The sequence below is a fragment of the Gallus gallus genome, chromosome 2 (assembly GCF_016699485.2).
Source record: "Gallus gallus isolate bGalGal1 chromosome 2, bGalGal1.mat.broiler.GRCg7b, whole genome shotgun sequence".
NCBI classification, from domain to species: Eukaryota; Metazoa; Chordata; class Aves; order Galliformes; family Phasianidae; genus Gallus; species Gallus gallus.
In genome coordinates, this window is record NC_052533.1 from 72,877,939 (window position 1) to 72,898,870 (window position 20,932).

Consider the following 20,932-nt stretch of genomic DNA (forward strand, 5'->3'; position numbering starts at 1 on the left):
TTATTTAAACTAATGTTGCCAGAGAAGGGGATCCTTAACCCATCCCACTTCAAGGCTGATGATGGTAATGGATGCCCTGGGCCTGGAGATGGATCACAGGCCAGGAAGGCAGCACCTAAAGTACAGGATAAGGGAACACCAGCTGGTAAATCAGCCTCCATGAGAGCCCATCTCAAATGCCTGTACACTAATGCATAGAGCATGGAGAACAAGCAGGAAGAGTTGCAAGCGTGTGCATCTGTATGGGGCTATTATGTCCTTGGCATCACTGAGACTTGCTGGGATGGCTCTCATAATTGGACAGTAGGAAAAGACAGATATAAAGTCTTTAGGAAGGACAGGCAAGGAAGAAGGGGAGGGGATGCTGCCCTCCACATCAGTGATCAATTCAAGTCCATGGAGCTCCACCTGGTGATGGATGAGCAGCTGACAGAGAGTTTTTGGGTTAGAGTTAAAGGGAAGGCAAGGGGAAGGAGACATCATAGTGGGGGTCTACTACAGGCCATCCAAGCAGAAAGACTGAGTGGATAAAAGACCCTCTATAAACAGATAGGAACAGCTTTACTTTCAGAAAAACATGGTCCTCATGGATGTCTTCAACCACCCTGATATCTGTTGGAATGACAACACAGTAGGGCACCAGCAATTAAAGAGGTTCCTGGAATGTGTTGATGATAACTTCCTCTTCCAAGTGGTACAGGAACCCATGAAAAAAAGGTACTATGCTAGCCCTTGTCCTCACCAATGAGCAGGGGCTGGTGAGTAACGTGATGCTCAAGGGCAGCCTTGGCTGCAGTGACCATGAAATAGTGAAGCTCAAGATCCTTAGGGTGTCAAGGGGGGTGCACACCAGTCTTGCTACTCTGAATTTCAGGAGAGAAGATTTCAACCTTTTCAGGGAACTGCTTGTCAGAGTAACGTGGGATAAAGCCCTGAAGGGATGAAGAGCCCAGGAAAGCTGGTCAGTATTCAAGGACCTCCTCCTCCAAGCCCAGAAGCAGTGTATTCTAAGAAAAAGAAAGGTGAGTAAGAATGCCAGGAGGCTTCTGTGGATCAGTGAGTTGCTCCTGGACTTAATTTGGTGCAAGAAGAAAATCTATGGGGAGTGGAAGAAGGAATGGATTACCTGGAAGGACTACAAAGAAGTTGTCAAAGCAGCCAGGGATCAGGGTAGGAAAGCTGAGACCCCGATGAAATTAAATCTAGCCATAGACACAAAGAGGAACAGGAAAAATATTTGTAAGTATATCAGTGATAGAAGGAAGGGTAGGGAATATATGGGTCCTCTCCAGAAGGAAACTTGTGACCTGGTCACAAGGGATTTGGAGAAAGTGAGGTACTCAATGACTCCTTTGTCTCAATGTCCACCAGGAAGGGCTCTAGCTGTACTACCCAATTTGCAGAAAGCAAAGGTAAGAACTGGGAGAAGGAAAGTCTGCCCACTGTAAGTGAAGGTAAGGTTCTAGACCATCTAAAGAACCTGAAGGTGCACAAGTCAATGGGACCTGATGAGATTCATCCATGGATTCTGAGGGAACTTGTGGATGAAGTTGCCAAGCCACTGTCCATCATATTTCAAAGGTCATGGCAGTCTGGTGAAGTTCCCACTGACTGGAAAAGGGGAAATATAACTCCCATTTTAAAGAAGGGGAAAACAAACAAACAAACCAAACCAAAACAAAAACAACAAAGCAAGATCCAGGGAACTACAGGTCATTCAGTGTCACATCTGTGCCTGGCAAGATCATGGAGCAGATCCTCCTGAAGGCCCATCTAAGGCCCATGAAAAATAAAGATGAGGTAATCAGTGGTAACTAACATGGCTTCACCAAGGGTGAGTCATGTCTGACAAACTTGGTGTTTTTTAATGGAGTTACAGCATCAGTGTTTTGGTTGACTTAGTGGCCCTTGACTCAAATAAAGAACTTTCCGTTACTTTATGTAAGGGGGAAAGATGAGAAGAGAACCGTCATATGGTGGATAAAGGAAGAGCAACTGATGTCATCTATTTGGACTTGTACAAATCATTTTACACTGTCCCGTATGACATCCTTGTCACCAAATTGGAGAAAAATGGATGTGATGGATGGACCACTTGCTGTACAAGGAATTGGCTGGATGGTAGCACTCAAAGAGTTGTGGTCAACGGCTCAGTGTCCAAGAGGAGACCAGTGATGAGTGGCATTCCTTAGGGATCAGTGCTGGGACTAGTGTTGTTAACCTCTTTGTGGGCGACATGAACAGTGGGATTGAGTGAACCCTCAGAAAGTTTGAAGATGACACCAAGCTGAGTGGTACAGTCAATGTACTAGAGGAAAGAAATGCCATCCAGAGGGATCGGGACAGGCTTGAGAGTTAGGCCCATGCCAACCTCGTGAAGTGGCCAAGTGCAAGGTCCTGCACCTTGGGTAGGGGCAGTCTCAAGCATGAATACAGGTTGGGTGGAGAATGACTTGAAAGTAGCCCTGAGGAGAAGGATTTTGGGGGTGTCAGTTGATGAAAGACTCAACATAAACTGGCAATGTGCACTTGCAGCCCAGAAGGCCAACCATACCCTGGGCTGCATCAAGAGAAGCGTAACCAGCAGGTCAAGGGTGGTGATTCTGCCCCTCTACTCTGCTCTCTTGAGACCCCACTTGGAGTACTGTGTCCAGTTCTGGGGCCCCAAACACAAGAAGGACATTGAGTTGTTGGAGTGGTCCAGAGGAGGGCCACAAAGATGATCAAAGGGCTGGAGAACCTCCTCTACAGGAACAGGCTGAGAGTTGGAACTGTGAAGAAGAGAAGGTTTCCAATACTACGAGAGAGGTTGTGGATGTCCCTTCCCTGGAGGCATTCAAGGCCAGGCTGGATGGGGCTTTGAGCAACCTGGTCCAGTGGAAGGGGTCCCTGCCTATAGGAGAGGGGTTGTAACTAAATGATCTTAAAGTTCCCTTCCAACCCAATCCATTCTCTGATTTAAAAAGCAACAACTACAGAACAAAACAGAACAGGTCAAATGCAGTAAAAATTAAATTCTGTTTTCACTGTATGTACATGTGTATATATATACTTATATACACACATATACGTAGGTATGGACTTTAATCTTTTTATGCCAATTGTCTCTATTACCTACTTCTCTTAAATCAGAAGTGCCACGTTTTGAGTGGCAGTGATGTTGTAAGACAGAGTTCTTAATTGACTAAGTGGCCTTTGGCTCAAATCAAGGACTTTGTTACTTCATGTAAGGGAGAAATATGAGAGAACACGTGACAAAAGTGGATTGAAAAAGCAAACGTAAACTTACAGATCCACTGAGGTTAGTCAGCTAACTTCAGTAGCTATAGCAGTTGCAAGCATACATCTTTGCCAAGAAACTTTGTGTTGACAGCCTGATGGAAATTCATGCAAATTAGTGTTTCATGTCACAGCTCAGCATTTGGTACATGAAAATTATGCTGATTTTGTAAAATTAAACTGTCATTTTATGGAGAAAAATATTTAGAGTTGCTGTGTTAGAGTTTTCAATCATGAGAACATAACTACAGGCTGACTCCAAAATCTATCCCTCCGAATCTTTGCTCTGCCTGCTGACTTTCAGCAATTCTGTAGCCTCTTTGGCATAACTCTTTCTGCTGCTGAAACTTTGGTGCTTTTAGGAGCTGAATTTCTGGCATCTCTAAAATTTAATTATGTTGCCCACTGTGGGGACATATATTTTACTTCTCTGTGGAAGTAAAATAACTTTCATAGCTCTGAGAGTTATGCCTCCTATGGTATTGTGTTGGCCCACAGCATCAGAGGTGGATGGTTGGTAGTGTGCAGTAGAGGTTGAACCTTCCTGCCAGTATTCCATTACATTTTGTTTCTGTGTGACATATGCATATGAAGCAAAGGGATGGAATTGAATTCTTCCATGTAGAAAAAATGGAACCCACTGACATTTATTGACACTTTCTGAACTTTTATGGAGACCAAACAGCAGATGTGAGCACAGTGAGGCAGTGAGTGATGCGTTTCAGCAGTGGTGACAGTGACACTGGGTCACCTCTGCTGGTGCAAATATTTACAAGTGCAGTATGAAGGCTCTTGTTCATCACTGTTAAAAAAGCATAGCTCATGATGGTGACTATGTTGAAAAAATAGTGTTTTGTGGCTGAGAATTTTCTCTGTCAAACAGTGTTATTGTGCTCTCTCTATCTGTTGTTATTTCCATGAAAATAAATAGTTGCATAACTTGGAGAGACCTGTGTAGAATTAGAGAATCATTTGAGTTGGAAGGGACTTCTTTTAGAAATCATGTAGTTCAATTCTCCTTCAATGAACAAGGACATCTACAGCTAGATCAGATTGCATAGAGCGTCATCCAGTCTGACCCTGAATGTTTTCAGGGACAGGGCATCCACCATCTCTCTGGTCAACCTCTTCCAGTGCCACACCACCCTTATTGTAAAGATCTTCTTCCTTACATCCAATCTAAATTCCCCTTCTTTTAGTTTGAAACCTTTTTCCTCTTGTGCTCTCACAACAGACTATGCTGAAGAACAGCCCCAGCTCTCTCTCAGTCTGTCCTAGCAGGGGAGATGTTCCATCCTTGGACCTTTTTTGTGGCCCTCCTGTGGATGTGCTCCAACAGACATGTCTCTCCTCTACTGGCTGTATTACAGGTTTTTCTATCACCCAAAACAAGTTTAAAATAACCAGCTGATATATTTCTAGGCTATTTTTTTTCTCCAGGTAGAACAGATACATTGTAACCTGTAGTGAAGTATAAACTCACCAGACACAGTACTATAGATTATAAGGTCTTTGTAACATTGATCAAACAGATATTCTTACCAATTTCATTTTCAGTTTTGTTATTCTTGATTTCATGATCTAAGCATGTTGTTGGCTAACCCTAGCAGGCAGCTAAGCAGCAGACAGCTACTCACTCGTCTGCAGTGGGATGGAGGACAGAAGGACAAGAATGAGAAAACTCCTGTGCTGAGTTAAAGACAGTGTAACTGGTGAGAAACATTGAATTTGTCTGGCCTTCTTAATTGGGTTGCACTTCTGGAGTATTGTGTAAAAATTCAGTAAGCAGTCTATTTCTTCCAATAATACTTTCCTTTGGAGAAACGTAAAATATGTGTTAGCATCAGTTGAAGTGTTCAGATTCTTTTCATTCAATCTTATATTTTCATGACATTGCTCCTTCCGTGGCCACCCTCCTGTGTTGTCCTCTAACCTTAAGAAGATTTTAGCCACCTTAGGTTTCAATTTATTTCTTTTCTGTATCCAAATTAAGCCTACTGATCTAGTTTTGAGAAGAGAAAATTTGAAAATGAAACATTGAAATTGCTAACATATATGTGCTTTAAATTTCAAAATGAATTGAACCAGCAGCAAAGCTGGTGAGGGGTCTGCAGCACAGGCCTTCTGAGGAGCAGCTGAAGGAGCTGGGATTGTTCAGTCTAGAGAAGAGGAGGCTCAGGGGAGACCTTATTGCTCTCTATAACTACCTGAAGGGAGGTTGTAGTGAGCTGGGGGTTGGCCTCTTCTCTTGTGTGACTAGTGATAGGACTAGAGGGAATGGCTTCAAGCTGCACCAGGGAAGGTTCAGGCTGGATGTTAGGAAATACTACTTCTCTGAAAGGGTGGTCAAGCACTGGAATGGGCTGCCCAGCGAGGTGGTGGAGTCACCAACCCTGGATATGTTCAAGGAACGTTTGGATGTTGTGTTGAGGGACATGGTTTAGCGAGAACCATTGATGATGGGTGAATGCTTGGACTGGATGATCCTGTGAGTCTTTTCCAGCCTTAGTGATTCTATGATTCTATGAATGTTAATGGCATGTAGTCAAAATAATAGGAAGAGAGTGTAAGTTTTATATGGAAGGGCAATGCATTATATTTGATTGCTTTTTCTATGTAAAAAATACAGATAGTAATCTGAACCACTGCTCTTACTGGAAAATAGAAGATATGCTAAATGGCTACTTCATTTTTCCCCCACTGTAGAACAGTAACAGTGTTGTTGGGAGTCTTTTTTGAAGTGTATGTGGTACATGGAGGGGTACTTATTCAGGGAAGGAAGTGTGAAGGATCTGTATCTCTAGTTGCTGACCACCAGAAATGCTTAATCTTCATAAAAATATGGAAAAGGAAAGGATTTTAAGACTGTATAGGGAAGTTTCATTTACATTAGGCCAGTTCATTCTGTGTTCTTTCTGCCGATGCACCACTCTTAGGCATGCCTCTGAGTAATAACTTAAGAAGCGTACATATGAAGACATCTATATATTTACCTTAACATACAAAAAAATGACACAAAATTAAAAAAAAAATATATAAATCCATTATCTTAAGATTTCTGGCCTAAAGACCTAAACAAATATGGTTGTGGTTACAGCTCTCTTACTAGGTAGATTGTGTCATATGAATGGCCAAGTATTATTTGTTTTTTTGAAATAAGTTGATGAAAATTAAAGACCTAAAGGTTTTGCTTAGATTTCCTAGAAGTATTAAAAAAAAGTCAATAAGAGTTTGATAGGAGAATTTGTAATACTTTGGCTTTTCTCTCAGAAAATTTTCATTATTTATTCTTTGGGAGATAGAGTTCTTTGCAGAACAAAAGGGCCATCTGGAGGTTAAACTCACTACCTCCCTTAGGCTGAAAGAGACATCAACTCTAAAAGTCAATTAAAAAGAAAGGCTTCCTTTTGTTGTGAATACTTTAAAAGGCTCTGCAGTATTCTTCAGACTGGTCACTGTTTGGTCTTTCTACTTCAAAGATCCCTTCAGACAGCAAGCATCTAAATTTAAAGCATTGCTGAGAATGCTGTGATTTTTTTTTCAATACTCGCACAAGTAAATAGCCCTGAATTTTAGCCTCCTATACATTCTGATCATGAAAAGATATATGTACTCTGTGCTAAAATGCATCTAAAAACTTCTCCTGATTTTCCAGAGTTCTCTGTATATGAAACCTATGACTAAAAACATCTTTGAGAAGCAGACCTGTCTCTGTGTGTCTAACTATAAACTTAATGTGTTGCATTAACTGTTGTTTTTTAATAAAAAAAATAAAGATCAATATCCCTTCCCTCTTTTGGCACTTACTTAAATGAACATTCTAAAATTTACTGTAGTAGGTAAGAGAGGGAGATAGGGAAGGCAATTGACAAGTGAACACTAAAGTAGTAAGCTGATCAGTTTGTTGACAGTCTGGAACTCTAGCACAGTATTTTATTATTAATTTAAGTAACTTGAATCACCTAAGCAACTGGGATGCTGCACAGCTGCTGATGCCCATCTGTATATTTCTGGGGCAACTTACAATTCCCTGCACCTTTGCCTGCAGGTTGACATATATAACTGAGGCATGTTTTTTTTTCACTGTAGTAGTCAAATATGAAAGTCTCTGTAAACTGTCTGAAAGCTCTTATTTACATAATTATTATAGTTTCTGAACAAAAGCCTAGTAAGTAGCCATGTTTTGTTGATTAGCTGAAATCCATTGTAAGCACCTTATTAAGAAACAATTGGAGTAATTCTTTGTGTTCTAATTGTCTGTTGCTCACATGAGCTACTGTCCATCCAGGCTGCCAACTATTGCACCAGATGCTAACTAGTTAAATATTTAATTATCGTTAGAGATGCTTGAATAACATAACAATGAGTAACAAAGAGAAGAAGAACCTTTTATATTGAGCTAGGAAGGGCCTTCAGAAGGTATAACACTTTATGTTTTTGGGAGGCATGTATCCCAGAGGAGGAATTTCTTATTCTCTGCTAATGGAAAATCGTAATTTTGAAACCTTTTTTTTGTCATTTTGTTTCTTTTGGAGAAAATAGATTTGTTTCTCAGCTGTCCATCGTTAGGCAAACTGTTATATCAGGAATATCTTAACAGGTAGTCAGATGTGAACATTCAAAATATGGGCCATTGTTTCATTCTGAAGTGGAAAACTGGACTTCTGGAATCTTTGGCAAAACAGAAGGGAAAAACACAGGGATAGTACTCTTCCCCATTATTATAGGGAATGGTTAGGGCTCTTTAGTAGATTCAGCAGGGAACATGTTTTTCACCATGGAAGGTGAGAGGAAGGTGTGCTGCTGGGTCTAGTCTACCCTCTCTCTGCTTGTCCTTGTGTCTGAATGATGCTAGTTAGTAGTGGAAACACTAAGTGAGTAAGTGTAAAATGTGAACCAATGGGAAATTCTCAATCATATAAGTTCATTGCATTGTGTTTTGTCTGTGAAACCAAAGGAGTAGTAAAACCAGTAATAGTCAACATAATCTCAAAATTGCAACCTTATTCAATTTCTAAACAATGAAGTTTAGCTTCAATGCTCTGTAATGCCACAAAACACACAAAAATGTGTATCTGTATCAAAAGGGGTTAAAGCAAAGAATTGTTTTAGTTCTTTTTGAAATGGAAAATAAGACTCTTCCTGGGGATAAACCCCCCACAGGAATTTCAAAAGCTGTAACATCACAGAAAATTTTAGCTTAAAGTGAGGCAAAGTAATAAAAGCAGTTCAGCTGGAATTTCTCTAAATGATAAGGTTTTCCTGTCTGTCATATCATCATTTGCTTTTAAACACTTTTTTAATATCCAGGAAAACAAATACTTGATTTCATGTTGAATTAATTGTGCACTTTATATTTCTTAATAATCTGTCAACAATGATGAGAAATATTTTTACAATCTCTGCTAGAGAAAGATAGGAAGCTGAGTATCTTTAAAAAGAATATTAGAGGTACAAATGAATTAATTTACCATTGTTGTATAATGCTCTCTGTGCAAACCGAACTTTCTTTACTTAAATATAAAGATTATATCTGTCACCAACTAACTTTTGATTATTACATATATGACAAAGAAAATAAGCCAAGTGAATGGCCCTAAGAAATGCTATCCCATTTAAGTCATTCTGTGATTCTATGGAGAATCACACAGCAGACCACACCCCTAAAGATACAGAGAGAGGAATAAGTGTTTATTTCCACCAAAGCAGCAGTTCTATCTTTTTTTTTCTTTTTTTTTTTTTTTTAGTGCAAAATATTAGTACTCCTTCTGGCTTAGTCTTTAGCCCAGTACTCAATTTCTACCTGGAGTGTGTGTGTTTGTCCTTTTAGGTTATGTCCTCTAGTAAGGTTAATTCACTCATTTTAGGGAGGTATTTGATTTAGGTTGCTCCAAGTGAAATGTGTCAATCCTTCTACCTTTGGCCCGAAGGTATTTTTTTTCAGTACGAAAGAAGGACTGTGCCCTTAGCGATTACAGTATATCTGATTGATTGGCTGCAATCTATAATACTGCAGGTATGACATTATCCTTTCTCCATAATGTGATTCTTTCTGAGTTCAGATGAGGTGCAATTTCATCAGGGACTATTTCAGCCCTTTGTTTCACTGAGCTTAACCTTAAAAAAGCAATATTGATTTCCTATTTAAACCATAGTTTTACAGACTGCAATAACTAGAAAAAAGATATGCTTATAATAATAAAATAAAGAAATATATGCAATATCAAGCTGCTCATTACATGTCTTGAACCAAGTTCTATAAATTATAAATCATCTATCCATTCAACAGTTGCATTTGTACTGTGGTAAGGAGGAGCTCATACAAAAGTAAAGGAAGACTTAGCTTAAAGTGAAAACACAGAAAGAAAAAATACTGTCTTTCATGAAGACAGAACATGTTGGCTGCAAGATAAAAAAATATATATTTTTATATATTTTTTATACATTTAAAATATATGTTTTATGTTAGTTAATACTATTGCATCTGACTATTAAAACAGTGCAGTATGTTAGTGGAAAAGCATAATATGTTAATAGCATTTCTACTCTAAGTCAAATCAGTGCTAACAGAAAACGTCCTGTGACTCTTTACAGACCTTATTGTTTCTATAAAAGTATTCCAAAGTTGTAAATAAACTGACAAAGATTTGTGAGATTTTGGATTCTACTTTTTAAGTGTCCTATTGTATTTTTTTTCTAATATTGGAAGAAGGGGCATGTATGCATGAGGTATAAGCACAGGCAAAATAATACTTGTCCCTAACTTAATAAATTAAACAGGTATTTACATGACTGAAATTGTGACAATATATTAACACAAGATAAAAGAGGCCCTCTTCTCTACTAGATGGAGGAAGGAAAATGTTGGTGCAAGGAAGCTTCTGGTATTTTCTGTTGTTCAATGTATTGCAAGCCCTAAGTCTTCTAATGTATTATTTTCTTGTTCTATTATTTTAAAATTTAGAAAGGTCGGTAAGAAGCTGAAAAAGAAAAATTTTCATAAATAAGAATCACAGTTATTTTTTCTGTTCAAGACACAGAACAAAGCTGCAATAGTGTCACCAAAATGAATCCTTTATTTCCACCTCATCTACTGTCTGTGTTGGGCCATAATTGTTGAAATTCACAGCAAGCATCTGTTATGAAATTACTCAATTCATTAGTCTGGAATTTGGGAAATGAACAGTCACATGTAAGTAACATGAGGATTTGTAATGATGAAAGTCAGGCAAGAATAGTGTTATCTTCTTTAGAGACTGTAAAATGCCTTGTGATTGGGAACATGGACTGGAGAATGGAAGGTTTTAGTAGAGTGAAAAGTGAAAAGTTTCCTGGGGAGAGACTAGCTATTCACAGACAACTCTTATGTCCTGTAAGCTTTAATATAACACCTCTGAATCTGAACAACAAAGAACAATTGAGGATTACTTTGACTGTGGTTATTTGTAGATGACTGGGCTCTCTACTTAGATCTTTTTGTCAGTCTAACTAGAGCCTACTTTAGTTGTTGCAGTAAGCTGTTTATCACATCTTTGGTCCTTGTACTCCCAAATTACAATGCTCCACAAAACAAGGGAAGCTGTCAGTTTTAAAGAACATAAAAATAAGAAAGTCCTACAGTTACTATTTTTCATGTTCTGAAACACATGAAGGATTTTTTTACTGAGTTCATCAGTCACCAGAAAAGTCATAGGCTCATTATGATGGCTGGGCCTAATGGAGCATGTATAGGTAGGTAAGAATGAGTCAAAAACAGATGTTAAAAACAGACAAATTATTAAGTATAAAAGTTCATAGAATCATAGAATATCCTGAACTGGAAGGGGTAAAATGATTGTGAAGGCCAACTCCGGGCTCCACACTGGACCACCCAAAATTCAAACCATAATTCTGAAAGCATTCTGAGAGTTGTATGTGCTTAAGCATGCACTGAGCAGTGGTGTATGCCTTGTGAAAACTAGGCAATTCCATAATATTGAGAGGCCTTAGATGAATGTTCACTCTTTAAGAAACTCAATGAGTTATCTCTAGGTTCTCTTGTCTCTGGGACTACCTTGTTAATACTCACAAGATTAATGTTTTCGAGCTAGTTGGGCAAAGCTACTGTACATTATTTTTCCTTGAGAAGACTGCTGTCTTCTGATATTAAAAAATTCAGTTCTGATAGAAGTTTGTAGAAGACCAAACATGAAGGACTTTGCTGAAAATACAAGTCAAGCTTTGGATTTCCATAATCTGTTATGGAATGGCATATTAAGAATTAAATTCTTACTAGTACTGGTGATGGATATAGAGACATTTATAACAAAAATATTAGATGACAATTGTATCATTATATATACAATAAACAAACTAGAATTAATCAAATGCCTGCAAATAATCCATTACAGGAAAAAAAAAGAAAAATGTATAGCAGATAGTATCAGATCTATTACAGTCAGAATCTGACCAATAGTAGAAAGTCTTCTAATAAAAGGCTTTTATTTAAAGTATGTTGGTAGTTCCTAGTAATTGTTAGAATACTTGACAGTTTGGGAAAAACAGGATAACCCTAAGAAATAAAAAAATAGTATATTACAGAATATGTCAAAACGCTCTCACATTCATTTCAGACTGCCATATTACTTACAGAATTATAAATGTAACCGAGTTGCAGCCTGAGGTCTATAAATTCTTCCTTTACAGATATTGTTAATGTATAGAAAAGTTCTGCTTTCTTTTGGTTTCCTTTCCCTCTTTTCTCCCATCTCATGTGTTTATTCAAAGACTAGAGAAGGGTGGCAAGATGAAGGCTGGTTTCCTGATCATCCATACTTCAGCACTGACATTGATAGATTCCTTTTAAAAATGAAAATATTTATTATTTATCAAAAATAGAGACTCTAGATCATTGGTAAACTATGTATACATTCACCATAGTACTTTTTTGAGGCAAGACCAACAGCATGATACAAGATAGAGCAAAAATAGAATAGATATTGTTATTTCATCCTCTGAAGATCTTCTTGAAGGAAATAAAGCTATTCTGAGTCATTTCTTTCTTAACTTTAACTGATAGCTAAACAGTAAAATTGCTTTATATATCAACAGAGTAATATTATCCTGAATTTTAATTTAACTGAAAGAAACGTTAATTTTTAACCTGCAGTGAAAATTTCATATTGCCTGAGTTGATTTTCAAGAGTACAGTGAACCATGGAGCCTTGTGCATTGGCTGATATATTTTAAGTCATAAGTGATCTGTTCTACATACTGCTAATGATTACAAAAGTGACACAATAAATAAACTTGTTCATATATGAGTGCTTATATTGCTTTAATTTTGTAATCACACAGAAAAAGGTATTTTTTTCATAATTTATACTAATATACATTTTTTTTCTTTTTCTTTTTTTTTATAACTCACATTATACAGTTACAATTTTTTTGAAAGTGTATATTGTATTTTTATTGTGTTACCTTGTAACCTTAACCTTAATTAATCACTTTTTTTTTTTGTGCGCTAGAAAGCAAATTGTTCAAGTATGCCTGTAAGCCTATAATACTTTCATTAGCTTAGTGCTCAGAAATTCCAAACATCATTAGACTCCTTTCCATTGTTAGACAATTAATAGATATGTTTATTGCATGTTACCATAGTATATCACGCATTTTTTTGCACTGCGATACATTATTGTGTGCAAGTCTTTCTATGAATATATTACAAAACAGTCATAGTCCAAGAACAGGGATATCATCCTCATCTCATTTTGGTTTAATGCCAGTAAAAATTCAAGCAAGTATTCCAGATTAATTTTAGTATTGGATGTCAGAAGGCTTAACTGACGTTAGAATTGAACTTGTAACTCATTACAGAAAATACAACTGTGTGAATAACAGTTGAATAGAGAGGGTGTGGCTTTGGCAGTTAAATCCAAAAATCAGAACTTTAAACAAATTCATGTTTGTCTTGCCAAATTGAGTAATTGGTAAATATTTGGCTTAATATTACAATTTAGGGACCTTTCTAATTGAATATTAAAAAGTCATCTTTTTGCAGGAGGAAGATCAGTATCTTCTTGTTGTCTAGTAGTTCAGTCAACACAGTTATCCTGAAGTGGATGGCACCTGTCTCCTATAAAAACCAAGCCTCATCTTCCATTTGTGAAATTTCTATCCACGTTTCTTATATTTCATAGCAGTGCTCCAGAATATTTGGGGTCAACAACAGAGTATTGGTTCTCAGCTCCTCCTATTCACCATCTACTTGATATATACCAAAGGAAGAACTGAGACTAATGTATTCAACTTCAAAGAAAGCTAGAAAAATTCCATTGACGTATTGTGTCCCATGTAAAGGGAGATAAAAGAGTATTTTGGATTATGGACCATGTTAAGAATCTGGTAAATTAGATACTTTTTTTTTTTTTTTTTTTTTTTTTTTTCCCACCCATTTATTGTTACCTGGCATGGATTCCAGCTGTTATACTTGCCGCATGCGTTTTGTGGCCACAGAGGTGGGATTTGCTCAGTCTGTTGAAACTTTTCTAACTTCTAGAATGGACAGACTGAGAATGACTATCCTTGATAGTCCAAGGTTTCCAATCAGTTCACTTGTAATCACTGTCCTAACTTCCATTTTGATGTTACCAAGTAGTTCCTATTCTAACTGAAAAAGACAAGGTATAAAAAGGAAGAATTACTGTTATTTCCAAGTTGTCTAGATAGATTATGGAGGGCAAGAAAGTCAAATTCACTAAGATCTATAGACATTTAGAGTTTATTCAAATGGGAATTATTTAACTAAGTACTTAGGAGAATATCAGTGGAACTAATTTGCATAAGGTCATAGAAAGAAAATGCATCAAGGTGAGAGATGAACTGAGGTTTTCCATATCCTGTAACCATTCATTTAGCCACAGGGCATATCATCTCAGATGCTTTTGCAGTTAATTTTAAAAGAAACTGACAGTATAGACATATTTTTTTTTTTTCTGTTGTATTTTCTTATTTCAAGATATTGCAGAGAAATGAGGTTAGATGGTCAGCCGTTACAGCATATCCACATTTATAGATCTTAACTGGCTTTCCATCTGGCATGGATCAACCATTTTACTGTACTGCCAATTTTTTTCAAATCTCTTTACAGGTAGGAAAATGGTTGTTCTACATTAGCTGTTGTTTCATATAAGCAAAACCATTCTCAGTGCTGACAGATTTATGATTAAGGTGGCTGCAGAAATGTTCCCACCATCAGTGCATAATGGATGCTTTGTCAGTAAGCAATTTTCCTCCATTCACAGAGGTACAATTACCATCTTTGCTGGACTGAGTACAGTTTTGAGTGCTTCATGGAGCTTTAGTGTTTCTAGTTGTCTGCATACAACAGCAGTTCATCTCCTGTCTGATCCAGCTAGATACCTCATACAGATCTGAGATCACTTAGAATTTGTTTTCTGAGACGTCTCTGAATTAGGTCTTGTGTGCATAGTAGTGACTACATCCAGAAAAAGGCAACAAATGTAACGAGGGGACTGGAGCACAGGTCTTATGAGGAGCATCTGAGGGAACAGGGATTGTTTAATCAGGAGAAGAGAAGGCTCAATTGAAACCATATTGACTTCTATAACTGCCTGAAAAAAGGTTGTGGTGAGGTGAGAGTCAGCCTCTTCCCCCATGTAACTGGTGATAGGATGAGAGGGAATGGCCTCAAGTGGCATCAGGGGAGTTTCAAGTTGGATATTAGGAAAAAAATTCTGAGAAGGAATGCTCAGGTGCTGGAATGGGCTGCCCAGGGAGATGATGGTGGAGTCACTGTCCCTGGACGCATTTAAGAAATGTTTGGATCTTATACTAAAGGACATGGAAATATTGGTGGCACATGGATGATTGGACTGGATAATCTTAGAGGGCATTTCCAACCTCAGTGATTTTATGATTCTGTAACTGCGAAGAATGTATGACCTTTCCTGAACTTGGTGAAGTGACTTGTGTTCCGTGACTTTCTTTGATTGAGGATTATTGCATTAGGAATGGCATACATCATTTTGCTATTCCTATGGCATTTCTTTGCTCAGGTTGCTTAGATTAATAGCAGTTCAATCCAGGTTAACATCAAAATTCTTGCAGGAGCATCATTTATGCTCTATTTTGTTATTCTCAGTAAATACTCTTGGTAATGATATTTAATTCGTCATTTGCATTTCATGAGTTTCTAAGCCTGACAGTAAATAGGATCAGTCTATCCTAGTTATCACGCTTTAACATTGTCCATACTTGCTACTGTTTCACTTCACTTTTTACAAATGGGGGAAATGAATAAACGAAATCTCAACATATAAAAGCATTTGCATGGGTAAATTCAACTTTTAGGTTTTTGCATAGAGGCTCTCCCTTTGTAGCTTTTTATGGGTTAAGTAAGTCACAGAAAATGGTACTTGAGTCTATATAACAGTCTGAATAAATCTATAGAAAAGGTTATTCTTGAAAAAAAAAACACAAGATCCAAGAAAAATCTAATTTTCTGTATTTTGATATTGTATGGGAAATAGATGCATTGCAAATGTGTCTCTGTGCAAAACTGTCTTACTATATAAATGTATTTTTGTGAGAGCATCAGAGGAAGTAATTCCTCGTGAAAAAAGCATAGGCAATGTGATACTATATCTCTTTCTTATCAGATTTCTGAACAATTTTTCTAAACAATTACCTCTAAGTACTCATAACTGTTTTCCAGGCAAATGCATAGAAGGGTGCTAGATTTAAATGTCTAATGAACATATGACAAATTAGAAGTACCAAACAGGGCTAAGCACTCTGAATGGAAGACTAACACAGCTTAAAAAGAAAATGCAAACCAGTAAGCACAGACTTGTTGAAACACTAGTCTTAGCCTTTGAATTACTGCTCACATTCCAACTGTGTTATTAAATATACACTATCAAGCCAGGCTTCCTCCAAAGCCAGCAGTGAAATTCTGGGGAAGGAAAGAAGATGGGAAGGGACCTGCCACAGTCTACTGCTGCTCAGTTGATACACAGCAGCCGGCTAGTATGGTTTTCTTGAATGCTGTAGTACAGAATTCCCTTCTAACTGCTAAGCTTTAAATAAAAATTGAGAAAATTCTTCATGGTGAACTCCTCTGCAGCTGGTAAGGATGTCTGTGCTGGAGTCCTAGGTAGAGCTACACCTATTACCCTCCCTTTTTTCCCTGACCCTCATGTTCATCCATGTTTTGAAGCTGCAGGGAGTGAAGCAACTGCTGGCATTGCTCTTTCCTTGCTCTGCAACAAATTCTCAGAAGACAGTCTGAGAGACCAATGGAGAAGGGGTTAAAGTGCTCTCTGTTTTGCACTCAGTTACTAACCTTTCAGCCAAGGGGGAATTGTTCTCCTTTCTCTGAAGTCCTTCAATCTCTTTGCATTACTTTTGGTGCTGTATAACATTTTAAAAGCTCCCTGACTGACAGACATGGCTGGAGGCAGAGCTCTGTTGGGAGAACCATAATGTACAGATCCTCCTCAGCAAAGAACTAAATTGAATACAACATGATTTCAGGGTGTGTGAGGCAGTGCAGACTTTCCCACCACTTTTTTATCTTGTTTATTTTGAGCTTCTATCCATGCCTGAGCAATTCAAGAGGATGATTGGAGTTCTTTTTTTTTTTTTTTTTCTCATCTTGCACGGTTACTCTGATTTTGCCAGGCAAGCACCCTGCAATCATGGAACTAGAGAGCAATGGGAGTTTGAAGCTTTTTGAACTGAATTATGGATGAAAGCAATCTGAACGTGATTTTGTATGCTGTTGAATGCACCGAAGAGAGAAGCACAAAAATTAATATGAATTGTTAAATAAAGTTGTTAATAAAAATAAAAGTACATTCTAAATATTGATATATTCCCCCCTCCCCCCAGTGTCTTAAGTTTCTGTCTTAAAGATTCATTTGCTGAAATGAGATTCATTGAAAAGAATTGAAATGCAAATTAAAATAATTTTGTTGTTGTTAGAGAAGTATCATGAACAAATAGGAGTTCTTTCACTGTTGATACTTTCTGAAGGTAGAATTCAAAGACAATAAAAAACAGCCTTTCTAATCAGAACAGAACTGTAGAATAGGAGCTGCAGTTATTTTTCTAGGGATTTTTGTTTGATTTTCTTCAAAACTCATTAGGTTTTTTTGGTCTTCCAATTATAAATCCTTTCTTTTAGGTACTCCAGTATGTAGGTAACAAACATTTCTGTTAGTTATTGCTATGCATAGTAATAATATTACGCACAAGGAAAGGAGAACATAACCTTTGGCAGTGTTGAAAATGAGAAATATATATATATATATGCTTAGATACTTTACCATGTCTTCTTTCCTGAGGTCCATATCACATCATTGATTCTTAAGCAGAATTCTATTGATTTGGAAGAAACTTCTGCTTAAAAATCAATGACGCAATATGGCTCAAGCCAAGTGGTGAATTCCATAGTGGTATAAATTGTGTTTTTTTGTTCTTAAAATGTACAGTGCATGCATCTTAAATCCTCAAAGCAGTATTTGTTGTACCTGACAAACAGTAGGCTGGTATTTCATTCATAGTTTGCAGGTCTTAATGAGACAGGATTATTAATTCATTCTTAAATCTTCAGTCCACACTGGAATTTAAAATTTGTTAAAATAGGACTGTGGTTTATAGAAATGTTAGTTGTCAGAAAACAGTTGATGCAACATATAGCTTGCCAGTCATTCACCCTCAATGAAAAAAATAAACATGACATGGAAGGTATTTATCAGATGTCCTGGGCATTATGAAAATACAAAAGTTCAGGTTTAACACCTTAATTGGGGCCAGCATAGACATGGTTAGCTTCGTGAAAGCCATGCTCTGTTAATGGAAAAACTGATAGCTTGAAAGAGTGGGAAGAATAAATATAAAATAATTTGTGTTGCCTCAATACTCACTGATGTCCACTTTACTATAAATGTGTATGTACTACCTTTTATTGGCTAATTCTAAATTATAGAATAGCTCCATTTGTTTCAGCATGAACTGTAGAATTGTAAGTCTTTGCAGTGTCTTTATTGTGGGCTGTGCCACAGCATTTTTAGATGGCATGAGTGCTCATTTTCACCATTTTTTATTGCTGCTGAATTTGGTGCAAAGTTGCAAATGACAGCTAGAGGTTCAGTTTACGTATTCTATAATCCATAATATTTAAATATTTACATCCTTTAGTACTGTCATTTTATTAATTTCAGACAATGAATCAAAACATTTCATAAATACTAAAAGAAAGCACCTCTGTTAATTATACTGTGGGTAGAAAACACAGTATTTTTTATTATCTGTCTTTCTGTTAAAGTGGTCTGTGGTTATATAAACAGAGCAATGTGAGAGCAAAACAATTCCTTCAGGGTTGTTTCTTTTTTTTTTTTTTTTTTTTTTTCCCTTCTATGCTGATGGCATTTGGCTGCTACAAGAATCACCACAGTTTTAATTGTCACCTTGATGTGATGGTTCTCTCTCAGCCCTGTAGTTCGTTAGTGCTGATTTATTTTTAATCTGTGTACCTGGCGTTTGTCAGTACAAATGAATGTCAATGTCTTATCTTGCTGGCTTCTGTGTTGTTTCATTTCCTACATTGACTGCAGCTCTATCATTTGCCCCACAGATCAAGACCTATTGGTCTTGGTATTTTTAATGTGTTTTACAGTATTGCTGAAGAGGAATATAGCTACCATTTTTATACAAGCTTTATGAGAACACCTGTCACAGACAGCATATTGTGTGTTGACAGCTCTGTGGTGTTTAGCTGTATGGGCACTGTTTCCCACTTTAGTTTTCACAAAGTTCATACAAATCTGCCTTCCAGGGTTGAAGGTTTAATATAAGCTTTGTCCATATCCATCCATATTCATAGAAGGAGGATGTGCCAAGGTTCTGTTCTGGCAAAGACAAAAAGCAAAGCATTCCTGCTCTTCAGAGTGGAAGAGTAGGTCCTCTCTTCCCCAGTGTTTTATGTCTGTATCCAGAATAAATGCATCACTGATGGGTGAAAGTTTTGTGAGATAACAGGGTCATAAAGCAGAGGGTATGGGCCTGTCCTCAGCTAGACACAAACCTAATGGCAAGCAGGGCAAGAATGATCTATTCCTGTGCTAACTGCACCATATTCCAGAGCAGCTTGGTGCTACTACAATCGAAACAGTAATTGCTTTTAAAACTGTGATTCCTAATCTTTTCTTTCTGTCTCTAGAAACTAACTAGGTGTGAGAATTTTGATGAACACTTCAATGTAATTTTATGTAATTTGATGTTGCCATGTAAATCTCTTTTATAGGTCCCTTTAGATGGAATTTAATGCGGCAAAAACCTTGTCATCAGAAGGATTAATGCCTGCATTAGCATTTCCGCAATAAAATCAGAAGCTAAGTGGTGGAGGCCACAGACACCTCAAACCTGGATTACTCTGCTCTGCATTAAGAGCTGGAATTTTTATTACTTGCTGTAGGGAAGCCGTTGCCAATGCTTACAAGGAACTGCTTATCCCTGCTTCTCTGGGTCCTGTTTGATGGAGGTCTCCTAACGCCACTGCATCCACAGCCACAACAGACTTTAGAAGCAGAGCCAAGAGAAAATGTTGTCCCAGTGCCAGGGAGGAGGTCATCTGCCCAGCGAGTCAAACGAGGCTGGGTATGGAATCAATTTTTTGTGCTGGAGGAGTACATGGGCTCCGAACCTCAGTATGTGGGAAAGGTAATTTTTTACTCTTTCTTTAAAAGTTGAAATGACGCAGACAAAGAGTGCAATGTGCTATAAATATGTACCTGTTTCTGATGGGGCAGATCTTCAGCTGACAGTAGCTCCCTCTGTCCATCCCCTTCACAATTCAACCTCTCATACATCTGCAATAGTCATGATTGCTATTTTTAGTGTATAGTTTTAAAACATTTACTTTCTTCCTTTATATATTTCATTGTACTTGATTTTAGGATAAAAGTAAAATTTGGGAGTTTTGAGATAAGTTTGTGTTGCAAAAAGCATAACTTTTTTAGTTTACATGATTTTTAACAGTGAATGTCAGACTGATATTAGGGAAAAGATTTAAACTTAGAAGTCTTGAGCCCAGGATGCACAGTCATTTCTGTGGTTGGTATTATTACTCCAAATTGGTTTTCAGTATCCCTTGCTTTTCTTTCTGATTGTTCACAAATTATTTCTAATGTGACTTATTGCTTCATAATTCAAAGTCTTGCATTATAGCTTTTATACTCTGTGTGTAAGCACACATGCATGCAGAGAATTTATGCAGTTCTCTCTCATTATGTTACTACAGTTTCCATAATAGGACCTCAATAGTTTGATAGCTGGTTGTTTGGGGGGTGTCAGAGTGAATTTGAATAATAGAGCTTTCAGAAAAGGTGGCTTAAAATTAGACCTGAGTAGAATAGGAGCACAGTATATAACTGCACGCTATGCATAATTTTCAGTTTAAGTAAAGGCTATTATTCAATGAAAATAAGAGGGCAAGGATTAATTTCCCGGGTCCCTAAATGCCACCTCCCTAGACAGCAAGTTTCAGTTTCCAAAAACATGACGTGTCACCTTTCAGTTTTAACTTTAATACTGTGTCCATTTATATTTTATTTTTATTTTAATGTAGAGGCTATGAGTGATGATGTTT

The 20,932-nt window shown here is 37.3% G+C and overlaps 1 protein-coding gene across 1 annotated transcript in view; it reads left to right on the top strand.

The window, feature by feature from the left end:
- CDH12 (cadherin 12) overlaps window positions 1-20,932 on the top strand; it is a 528,906-nt gene that overhangs the window by 351,881 nt on the left and 156,093 nt on the right. Inside the window, exon 5 of the mRNA XM_025147686.3 lies at window positions 19,589-20,004. Coding sequence (XP_025003454.1) covers window positions 19,774-20,004 — 231 coding nt within the window. The 5' untranslated portion in view covers window positions 19,589-19,773. The remainder of the gene's footprint in view (window positions 1-19,588; window positions 20,005-20,932) is intronic.